The sequence below is a fragment of the Camelus dromedarius genome, chromosome 6 (assembly GCF_036321535.1).
Source record: "Camelus dromedarius isolate mCamDro1 chromosome 6, mCamDro1.pat, whole genome shotgun sequence".
NCBI classification, from domain to species: domain Eukaryota; kingdom Metazoa; phylum Chordata; class Mammalia; order Artiodactyla; family Camelidae; genus Camelus; species Camelus dromedarius.
The window spans coordinates 70,498,293-70,510,909 of NC_087441.1; the positions used below are offsets into that span (position 1 = coordinate 70,498,293).

Consider the following 12,617-nt stretch of genomic DNA (forward strand, 5'->3'; position numbering starts at 1 on the left):
TTAATATATATGGCACAGGGTATAGGGCATTGCTTACATGAAGTTCTTGAATTTCTTCTAAGATTAATATTTAGTAGCTCACACAAAGAGTTTTTAAGAATTTAATAGATATCAGTAAAATCTTCCTTGGTCCCATACTTCACAGTTAAATCTTTGATTAGTAAGGCTTACTAAGCTATGGAATTTTCTAAAAATAATATCTCCTCAGTTTGTTGAAGGAAGAACTGAACTTTAGTGAAGCAATCAATGAATTGATTTGCTGCCCTATGAGCAAATGATATAGGGAAATGGAAACACAGAAGAAAGATGTAGGATGGTTCTTGACTGTATGAGAATTAAATGTAATCTGGGCAAATAAGCATAAAAATTGAATAGTTAGAAAACAGCATCATACAGGTCAGCAAGATGGCAGAAGAGGAAGCTCCAGAAACTCCTTCCTCCGTGGAGACACTGATTCAGCAACAATACACAGACCAAGTCCCTTTGTGAGAAATGCATCGATTCAGTTACGAGGCACTTGTATCCAGGCGAGGGCGCACTTGCTGCACTGAGGCTGGTAGGATCGTCTTTGAAACTCACTCACCATAGCTCTCGCCTAGACTCAGTGAGGCACGATGAAACTTCCAGCTCCTAGTTTCTCTCTGGGAGAGAAACGGAAGTCTAAAACATGTCCAATGTGCAGGCTTTTTAGGGTGCTGCCCAAGAGACTAGGTCCTATCTTGACTGAATCAAAGTGCTGATAGGAAAGGGTGTGAGTTTGGGGGTCACTGAGAGTAAAGGTGAAGGTCTGGACTAGCACACAGTCATTCACCATAGACATCCCCCCCAGGTCAGTGGGAAAGAGTGGGCAAAACACCCTCCCCAACTCCGGACTTCTCCCTGTGAATGGAGTGTGCATTCAGAATAATGATTTTGAGGGGGCTGCTTGAGAAATGAGTTTCCTGTCTCCTCTGTCTTGAGTCACAGATAGGACCTAGCATATAGTCATTTCTCTGTGTCCGTGGGTTCTGAATCTGTAGAGTTAATCAACTATGGATCAAAAAGAATCAGAAAAAAATTCCAGAAAGTTCCAAAATGCAAAATGAATTTGTTCCATGCCAGTGACTATTTACATAGCATTTATGTTGCATTTATAGCTACTTACATAGCATTTGCACTACATTAGATGTTATAAGTAATCCAGAGATGATTTAAAATATATAGGAGGATGTACATTAGATCTACGCAAATACTACACCATTTTTTATAAGGGCCTTGAGTGCACACGGATATTGGTATCTGTGTGGGGTCCCGGAACCAATCCCATACAAACGGCAAAGGATGACTGTACTCTAGGTGCCTGGGGGTGGAGGGTCACTGAAAACCAAAGAGCCGAACAGCATGCTGCTGCTTCAGAGGACCCCTGATGCAGCATGGTGGCCTCCTCCTGGGACTGGGGCGGGGTGGAAAGGGAGAGAAGCATGGACCATGCTTTCAACATTCTGGCCTTTCAGGGGGATCCCTGAGGGACTGGTTTTTATTTTGCCTGACTTGAGAGCTCTGACATGACCTACATGCTCTAGAAACTTTGAGGCTACTGAGAACAAAAGAGAACTGGGTGGCTTGTGGCTCAGCTCCAGAGAACCTGAGGTTATGCAGATACATACCAGAGGGAGCAAAAGATTATGTGTGATTGAAAAATAAAAAACCCTGAAAATTTCTATAACAGGGAATTTACAAACATAAGTCCAGAGAAGACAGCTCCACAGAAAAGGTCTGAGAGGTTCTCCAAATCTCTAGCTGGGATGACTAGCAAAAGACCTCCCTTCCCATACAAAATCAGTCCGTATGGAATGGAAGAAACGACTATTTTTTTCAAATATGTGGGTCCCATCACAAAGTTACAATGCACAGGAAGAAACAGAAAAGCAGCCCAATCAAAGAAACAAAATACGTCTCCAAGACCAACTTTAAGAAAATGGAGGTGTATGAATTACTGATGAAAACAAAACAAAACTAAAACAGAAACAAAATAACTGTCTTAAAGATGCTCTAAGTTTCAAGCCAAGATGGTGGAGTAGGGAGACCCACAGCTCGCCCTCTCCCACAAATACACCGAGAATTATATCTGTTAACCCATTCAATCACACAGAACACCCACTGAACTAGGGAAGAGTGTCTGTCACTTTGAAATACAGGAGGATTCTCACAAAATCTGATAAGAGGAAAAAAGAAAACAAAAGAAAAAAAAAAAAAAACAATTGGTGTGGGACTGGACCTGCAGAGAGGGAGCAGCAGAGGAAGAAAGGCACCCTCATTCTGGGATGCCGTCTCTCCAGGTGGGAGGTCAGCCGAGACAGAAGCTGAGTCTCTGAGGCTTGGAGGAGAAAGTGGCAGCTGCTTGGCAGACAGAACTAAGAGAAACTGGCATGGAGGGTCCCTGTGATCCCCAGCCCTAGACCCGAGCCCACAGGGACAAGCCCAGACTGGTTGCTGGAGATAGATGATGAGCCTGGGGGGAAGGCTGGGGCCCACTGCCCACAGAGGTAATCTCAGGGGGCTGCAAGGCAGTGTGAGCTCTGGCTGGGGGTGATGTGTGGAACAGAACAGCTTGGGACCCCCATAAAAAAGCATCACTGCTGGTGTGCATTGAGGGGAGGGGCACAGCACAGCCACATCATAGCCACTTTCTCCACTTGGCTCCATTGTTGGTGTTTTCTCACAAGAAGAGAGGTGAGGGTCAGTCAAAACCATCCTTGCTACTCAGAGGAGGGTTGACAGCTGAATCCATAACCAGGCACCTTGCAACTTCACAGGTGGACTGAGATTTGTTTACAGCCCTAGGCAGAGAGGGTGGATTTGCTCTGCTGGTGCTTTGTGAACCTGCACCTCTGGGATGAACAGTCAGTGAGTGGAGATCTGGCACGTGGCAGGGGCAAGTACGGGTATGTACAAAAGGCTGGCATACCATACCATATGTGGAGGCAGGGCTAGGGTCTCTGTTGACCCTGTGGTGAACCATGGATTCAGGTGTGTGACTACATGCTCACTACGGCGAGTCCTAGCACCTGACATCGGCAAATCTGAGCTGGTGGTTCCTGTGGGCCAGAACCTAGGGGACACCAGAGCAGATGGCTGACATTCCTGCAGCTAAGATGGGGAAAAGGCAGCATCAGCAAAGAGTAGTCTGTAAGTCTGCATAACAAGTGATAGACAGCACCATGGAGGGTACCTCCCAGGAGACATCTCCTGCAGAGGTACACTCAGTGAGACTCTTCTAAGCTGAAGTGTTCCAACCCTGCCTACCACAGAGCACAGCTCAGAAACAGGTCGAGCAGCCTCTGTTCCACCAACACGGGAGCAGACCCAGCCCCCTGTCAAGGCTGTGACAATTGCAGAACAAAAATGGAGACCCCACTCAACAGCAACAACCAGGGCAGGCTCTGATCATCACAACACCAACCACACCCCTAATCAAAGGGATAACAGTCAACACACATGGAAGAAAGACCTGGAAACCATCCGTACTAAGAACAGTCTTCTCAACAAAACTATTAGACGCACACTGTCTGCACAGGAATGCTCCTACTTTAAATAAAAACAAATAAACCAAAAAACAGCCCTTCAAGACCACAGGAGATAACTGATACTCCTAAATCCATAAAGCCAGAGAAATAGAAGTAAAATGAAGAAGCAGAGGAACCACTCCTAATTAAAGGAACAAGAGACGTCCCTTGAAAGAACAAGCAGTAAGATAGACCTCGACAGTCTACTAGATCATGACTTCAAAAAGGGGGCGATGAAAGTACTGAAGGAAATAAGAGACTATGAATAAAGAGAAAAACAAAGAGTTACAAAGGAACCCCCACAAGGCTTTAAGCTGATTTCTCTACACAAACACTGCTGGCCAGAAGGGAGTGGCAAGATATATTCAAAGACCTGAATGAGAAAAATCTGCAACCTAGAAAAACAAAGCTGGAGACATCACACTTCCTGGCTTCAAAGCATATTTAAAAACTACAATAATCAAAACAGTATGGCACTGGAATACCGCTAGACATATGGAACAGAACAGAGAACCCAGAAATAAACTCATGCTTATACAATCAAATGATCCTTGAGAAGGGTGCCACAACTATGCAATGGGGAAAATGATAGTCTCTTTAACAAAAGTTTTTGGGAAAACTCAATATCCACATGCAGAAGCAGAAGTTGGACCTTACACTCTACACCAAAATAAGCTCAAAATTGATTAAGACTTAAACATAAGACCTGAAACTTTACAACTTGGAGAAGAAAACATAGAAGAAAAACTTTACAACATTAGTTTTGGAAATAACATCTTAAATATGACACCAAAGCACAAATAGACACGTGGGGCTACACCAAACTAAAAATCCTCTGCACAACAAAGGAGACAGTCAGTGAAATAAAAAGGCAACCTACAGATGGGGAGAAAACATCTGTAAACCATATATCTGACAAGGAGTTAATATCCAAAATACATAAGGATCTTGTACAACTCAATAGCAAAAATCAAATACGTCCTCCCACCGTCATAACAGAGGAAAAGGGAGTAGCAAAAGGTGTAATTCACAATAGTGGGAAGTGGCCCTGGAGGCTGTTAGGGACAAGTCCGGGACTGGGGTCTAGTCTGAGAAGCTCACCACTGGGGGGAAGACTTTGGGGTTAACCCACGTTTGAAGGCAGCAGTGATCCCCTCAGACTTTGGAGCACTTGAGCCAGGATGAACATAAAGACAACCAGCTTTAGAGAGCCCAAGTGCATTCTCTGTTTACCACTCTAAAACTATCCAAATTCAATTTAAATCAAGAATTCTAGTCCCTGTGTGACGATGAGTATTATTTGAGGGCATTCGTTCAGTCAGCCTAAAGGTTGACTGATTTGTCACACCTATTTATCATCTTCAACAACAAAATGACATTTTTCGAGCACTTGTTGAATTCTATGTGTTAAAGATGTGATTCGCTAGTGTTTGTGTTAGTAGCATGTTATGTGTTATTCATAAGAAAATATGAAGTTTTCACTATAAAAAATGGATGAAAACAAGGAATTAATAAAGATAAAACCATACTGGCTGCTTTACGTTGGATTTTTCACCAAACTATGAGTGTTTCATATATTTTCCACCATTTGAATATTCTATGTCGTAAATCTAAATATTTGGTCGTCTTGGGCACTAGCATGATTTTTAAAACACAAAAACCAATTTTATGCCTACCATGACAATCCTACTTGACAGCTGTGAATCTGCCACAGCAGCAAATAAAGAGCTGTAAAGTGTATTGTGAGGGAACAAAAAATGGTTGGGACTCAGAAGACCTGAGATCAAGTCTATTTCCTCTTCACTGTGAAATTTTGGACATCTGATCCTCAGTTTCTTCAGACTTGTGCAAAGGATAATCTTTCTTACTTTCGAGGGTTCTTGTGAAGATCAGATGAGCACATATACAGCCATAATTTGGAAAATGTAATGTGCTTATATAAATGTTAGACATTGCTATGTGTTACTTTTGGATGCGTGTATACACTCAACAGGGGACTACATAGAAAAAATGAAAATAAAAGGAAATTTCCAATTCATTAGGGTACTACACGTTGCCAGCTTTAATGTGTACTGAAATTAGCACTTTGGAGAATTTTAATTATACAAATTAACTCTCCACGATGATCAAATGAACCAGAAATTCTTTATCGTAAATGTATTGCTGTAAAGCCATACTAAGAAGCACGTAACCAACCACATCATTAAAATGAAAAGAATTTAGCAAATTGCCTTATCTCTGGAGGGACAGACATCCTCTTTTCATTCAGTGTTTCTAAGAAAAATTTCCTGGCCAATGTAAATTGAAAAACTGAGAACAACACAAGAGCACAACATAAGTACTGCCATAGGCTATAAAAATGTTAAGTGTTTAAGCATTGTTTTGTATCTTGTTAATCTTTTCCCATTCCTGAGCTTTTTTTTTTAAATTAAGCATAAAATATTATGCAAAATATGAGAGGAAAATCAATTTCTTTTTAAATTTAATAAAACTTTTATAGTCAAAGGCAGTATTAAATATGTTTTAATTATACCAAAAGTATCAGAGATGAATATTCTGGTTTTTCATTGAGAGCTTTTATAAGGAATCTGTTCTCTAAAGAAATATGGTTAATGCTTAGTAACTTAAAAATACTTTGAAATATTGAGGGCACACTCAGTAATGTTTGAAACTGCCTATTTGCATACCTACCGGGGAGACGTGAGGTATCTCTGTGTCTTCCTTCCTTATTGGAGGTTTTCTGTCTGCACTCATTTCAATCATACAGGCAACCCCAGGGCTGCCAACAGGCATCGTGTAGCTAGAAATAAAACAGAAGGGGCCATTATTGTATGTGTTATTGGCAAGAACAGGGCAACTTCGCATGTGGATGATGAGTACTTCGACAAGAGAGGTACTCTCTGGATCACAATGATCCTAAAATATTGTCTTAAACAAGTCTGAACATTTTAGGATAGATAAAGATTTATTTCTTTCCTAACTCTGCCTTTTATTTTCTTTCTCTCCCCCTGTCTTCAAATAAGGACTTGAAATGCTTTCAGAAAGTTAAAAAGAGCTCACATAAAACAAAAAGAGCTCTATGCTATCAGTAGGTGTTGATACATTTGAGGTGCTAACTACGGCTGACATACGGTCTCACTCAGGTCGGCGATGGTTGGACAAGCGACATCAATGTTAAATGATGCTAAACTCCCTAGGTGGAGGCTTCCCTTCCTGGCCTACAGGGAGATGGAAATGGAATAAGAAATGAATGACTGCATGCCCCGGAGCAGTGAGATTACACTGCGATACAGTTATCAGAACTCAGAAGGCAAGCTGCCAATGTACCAGCTAGTCCTGTGTCTCGGAGATAACGGAGAGTAGAAGATTAAGGGAATTTGTAGGATGGAGAGCAGAAATGGTCAATACACAATTGAAAATTTACCAGAGTTTATTGCATTATGCAATCAGATGAAAAGGTACACATACCGAAGTACCTGGCATACTTTTAAAATAGAATTTGAAAAGACAATTCCAATGATATTACCCTGTCACTTGCCATCTGTCATAACAGTAACTTGCATTGTTGTAAAGTCTGTTCCAGATATTAGAAATACATTCACTAATACCAAGAGTGGCTATCTCTGCATACTGAAATAGGAATCATTTTAACGCACATTTTTGCTTATTGTATTTTCTAAATTTTGGACAATAAGCACACCTAATTTTTATTTCTTAATTTTGACCATCTGCCTCAGGGCTCAGAGGTGTTCCAGGACATGGGGGCTTTTTGGTGCTAAAAGCAAGGAAGTTCCTGCCAAACTGGGTTCAGTTGGTAATTCTATTTTTTAAACAAAATGTCAGTTTCATTAAACAATCTTTGTTAAATCATTTACCAATATTTTTTTCTTAAAATTAATTCTGGAATCTAAGTTGGATGGAAGAAACAAACCAGAGCTCCCTTCTCCTTCCTGCTCCAAAAGGGACAGCTGTCTTGCAGGTCGGTCTCCTCTTCCCACTTACCTAGAAACACAAATCTGATACGGTCCTGTCAATATGCGATTCTGTTACTTTTTTTTGGCCTCTGCTCCAGTTTACCAAGGTCACTTCTAATTCTCATTCAATCATTGCTCAAAATTCTTACATTCTAGAAATAACCTCTAGAGTGTCCCATTGTGTGAAGTTTACACTGTAGGGACATGTGGTACACATTTGCCATCATAGTTAACATGGGCCTCTGTGGATGCTTTATACTGGAGATGGGGGTGTAGCTCTCAGGGATGCACACGTCCTTGTTGAGAAATAATAAGACCTCTTACCGCTTCCTTCAGAGCTCGTTAAAAGCTAACCCTGAACCGCAGCCCTGCAGAAGGAAGCCACTCCACTCGATTTGCTTTCAGTGACCTCCTGTCTTTCTTCTGCTGATTCTACCGTCTGCCTCATCTATGTATTTTGGAAACTGATGCTCTAATTCAACCAGGGATTTTTCCACATATAGATTCTTATCAGGCTTGTTTTTATAATGTCTCATGTTTGCTTACAAATCAAATTATGTCCTAAGAAACAAAAAGTTCTCTATAAACAAATTAGACATTATGCCACATAAATCATTTGAGGAAAAGTCTAAGTGCATATCCATTTTGCCTCTCAAGTATTGCTGAGGCTAGCTGAGTGTAATGATTAAAAGACTCAAGAATTATATTTTGAGATAATCCATTGACTGGCTGAGTGATCTTAGGCAAACCACTTAACCTTTCTTCCCTGAAGTGTGATCATCCACAGAAGGGAGATAAGCATTCTTAGCTCATTAATGGTTAGTGAGAATCACATTATTTAATGTACATAAATCATTCAGTGCTAATATTAAAATCCAAAGTTAAAGCAATTATTTGCTGACGAGACAGGGATCTCTAAAGAGATTTTTATGAAAATAAATTACACAGCCAAGATGACATGTTCATCTACTCTTACTAATATCGCTTGTAACGGAATTAAAAATCAAACACTCAGGTTGCATTGTTTTAGAAATTAAAATTTGATGAAACAGACATTTTTTTTCAGTGTCCTTAACATTCTTGTTCTTTAGATTGATAATCTTTAGGTATGTGACACAATTTGGTAGAAACAGTCTGATATGGAGAAGACAATTTATTTTAAAATCTTTAGAAGATCTTACTCAAATTGGAAGTTCAGAGTATCCAAAACCAAGGGGAGAGATGGAAAAATGTGAATAATGGAGAATGAACTGGTAATTAAATCAAGAACTTTTATGTAATCGAATGTTATCCAGCTTTTCAATAGTAGTTGCAGAATAATAATTAATGGCTTGGAAAGATATTTGTATAAAATAGAAAAAGAGATGAAGAGAATTTGGACGATATATCATTTTTATAAAAATGCACATAGAGGTAGTGCCAGAGCTACTTTCACTGACATTAATTGTGGTTATCTCTGCATACTGGGAATGAAAATGGTTTTTCAATTGATCCCTTTTGCTTATTTGTATTTTTAAAATTTTGGACATTGAACATACAGTATTTTTCTTTTTTTTTAGTTCACCTTTAAAAAAAATTGAATTATGGTTGATTTACAATGTTTCAGGTGTAAAGCAAAGTGATTTAGTTATACATATACATATCCCTTTTCAGATTCTTTTCCACTACAGGTTATTAGAAGATATTGAATATAGTTCCCTGTGCTCTACAGTAGATCCTTGTTGTTTATCTGTTTTATATATAGCAGTGTGGTCTGTTAACCCCAAACTCCTAATTTAACCTTCCCCACCTTCCCCTTTTGGTAACCATAAGTTTGTTTTCTATGTCTGTGTATCTGTTTCTGTTTTGTAAATAAGTTCATTTGAATCACTTTTTTTTTTTTAGATTCCACATATAAGTGATATCAAGTGATATTTGTCTTTCTCTGGCTGACTTATTTCAAGTAGTATGATAATCGCTAGGTCCATCCATATTGCTGTAAATGGCATTATTTCATTCTTTTTTATGGCTGAGTAATATTCCATTTATTCATTTATCTGTTAATGGATATTTAGGTTGCTTACATTTGGCTGTTGTAAATAGTGCTGCTGTGAACACTGGGGTGATTGTATCTTTTTGAATTAGAGTTTTCATCTCTTCTGGATATATGTCCAGGAGTGGGATTGCTGGATCATATGGTAACCATTTTTAGTTTTTTAAGAAACCTCCATACTGTTCTCCATAGTGGCTGTACCAATTTTCATTCCCACCAGCAGTGTAGGAGGGTTCCCTTTTCTCCACACCTTTTCCAGCATTTATCTTTTGTGGACTTTTTGATGATGGCCATTCTGTGTGGTGATACTTCATTATAGTTTTGATTTGTATTTCTCTGAACTAGTGATATGGAGCATCTTTTCATCTGCCTCTTGACCATCTGTATTTCTTCTTTTGGGCACAGATTATTTTCTTTCTTTGGTCTTTCAACCTTCCAACTAGCTTTGTGTGTAGTTGATCCACTACTTTTACTGTATGTTTGCCTTTACCAGTGAGATTTTTTTTCTTTCATATTTTTATATTTCTAGTTGTTGCTTTTTGTTTTCTGCTTAGATAAGTTCCCTTGAATATTTCTTGTAAGGTTGGTTTAGTGATGCTGAACTTTTAAAATTTTTGCTTGCCTGTAAAACTACTTTTTCAAATCTGAATGATAACCTTGCCAGGTAGAGTATTCTTGGTTGTAAATTTCTTTTTCTTCTTTCTCCTTCTTTTGTTAAAAATCTCTCTATGGTGCTAAATTTTCTGGTCTACAAAGTATCTGCTAAAAAGTCAGCTGATAGTCCATGGGAGTCTCCTTGTACATAACTAGTTGTTTTTCTCTTGTTGCTTTTAAGATTTTCTTTTTATCTTTAATTTTTGTCATTTTAATTGTGTTGTGTGTTAATGTGGACATCTATGAGTTCACCCTGTTTGGGGCTCTCTGTGCTTTCTGGACCTGGTTGTCTATTTCCTTTCCCAAGTTAAGGAAATCCTCAGTGATTGTTTCTTCAAATATATTCTTCATCTCTTTCTTCCTCCTTTCTCCTTCTAGGACCTCTTAATGCAAATGTTAGTATGTTTAATGTTGTCTCAGAGGTCTCTTAAACCATTTTCATTTTTAAAAATTCTTGTTTCTTCTTTCCTGCTCAGCTTGAGTGGCTTTCACTGCTCTGCCTTCCTGCTTGCCGATTTGTTCCTCTATGTTATCTAATTTATTGCTGAGTCCTTCTAGTGTATTTTTCTATCAGTTATTGTACCCTTTAGCTCTGCTTGGCTCTTTGTTAAAATTCTCATTGTGCTCAGCCAATTTTCTCTGAAGTTCAGCGAGCATCTTTATGATCATTACCTTTCATTCTCTGTCAAGTACACTGCTTATTTCCACTGTTTAGTTCTTCTTCTGAGCTTTTGTCTTGTCTCTTTGTTTGGAACATAGTCCTCTCCTCATTTTGCACGGTTCTCTGTGTTAATGTCTATGTATTAGGTAGGTTGGTACCAACCTTGGAGAAGTGGCTCTATGTAGGAGGCATCCGATGGGGCCCAGCAGCACACTCCCCTCTGGTCACCAGAGCTATAGGGGTGCCTCCATATTCCCTTCTTACGGGGGGCTGACTCCTGTGGGCATGCTGGTAGGCGGGCTGACCCCTGCCTGATCGGTCCGTGAGGCCCTGCCTGTGCGATCGCTGCAGGCCTGTTGGTGGGTAGGGCTGGGTCCCTGTGGGCTGGCTGTGTGGCCTGGCAGCATCATGTGTTTTCTTAAGTATTTTAATTCCCTTTGTCCTAGAGAAGTGGGGCTACCTTGTTTCTGGATCTGGATCTTTGCAGGCCTGCAGCATTAGGTCTTTTACTGTTTTGCGTTTTTGTTCATTCCTCATTTGGGAAGATATTTACCCTTGCTTTTGAACTTGCCTTTTCATTTTCAGTTAGCTATTTTTTATGTCCTTTATCACTGCTACATGCTTGACACTACAAAGGTACGTCGAAAGTGTGAAGGTACACAGTCATTGTGACTAGAAGTCCCACTTTCTTTTTATAATGACAGAACAGCAATAAAGATCAAATTAAGTCCCTGGCTTAAGAGTACTATGTAAATAGAAAGTTATCTTTAATCTGTGAGAGGCAATAAAGAAAAATTAAACAAGCCAGTTGGAAGTGACTTTATGCTTTTGCAGGCTTTAAATTAATTTTTTGGCTTTTTCCATCTCTGATTTGTTTTCTGCTAAAGGCATCTCAGTACATCTGTCTCACATTTTCCCCCCATTGGCATATTTCATAAGCACATAAGTAAGGTGGTTTGCTTTCCCTGCACAAGGAAATAGGATATATGAATTGTTCCTTTTGCAAGGTGCCTGTGTTTGGTTTCTCAAATATGAAAGTTATGAATCACTGGCTTTAAACCATAATGAAATTAAAGGCTATTGTAATGCTGTGCTGTAGGCTCCCAGAACATTGCTCATGTGTAATTGCAGTAGCTACAATTTGAAGTTATGATATAACAATAACAAAACCGAATAGGACCAACTGTTTCTAGGGGATGTTGTAAAGCTGATGACAATACTGAATGCTTTCATAGGTGAAAAATATAAACATTCTTTTTTCTTGTCCATAGGTTTGGTTATTATCCAGCAATGACGCTAGTTTGTTGATTTTAAATTTTGGATGTGAATTAACTTTTCCAGTAAGTTTATTTCTTTACATACCTGAAATGGACTTTAAAAATGAATGCAAAAGCAAGTTCTCTATGTGGACAACTTGCAACATAGATGTCAGTTAAATTACTCTCAAAATTAATAACAATTTTGACCCCCCTTTTTTTTTTTTTTTACTATTTTGACTATTTTTTCAATTAGGCAATTTTTACTAAATGAGAAAACTACATTTAAAATGCACTTTAAAACAAAATGGAATTAGAAAAAAAGATGCATTTGAAAGGTCTTTGTACTGTGCTGAAAAATCAAATCGCTTGTAATACAATACGCCAATTTATAAAATGTGAGTTAACAGAATCCTCAATTTAACATTTAAAAAAATTTTTTTTCTAAGTTATCGTCAGTTTACAATGTTGTGTCAATTTCCAGTGTAGAGCACA

General features: G+C 38.9%; 1 protein-coding gene across 1 annotated transcript in view; it reads right to left on the reverse strand.

Moving 5' to 3' along the window:
* Window positions 1-12,617, reverse strand: part of EYS (eyes shut homolog) — a 1,182,030-nt gene that overhangs the window by 135,703 nt on the left and 1,033,710 nt on the right. Inside the window, 1 exon segment of the mRNA XM_031455943.2 lies at window positions 6,237-6,345. Coding sequence (XP_031311803.2) covers window positions 6,237-6,345 — 109 coding nt within the window.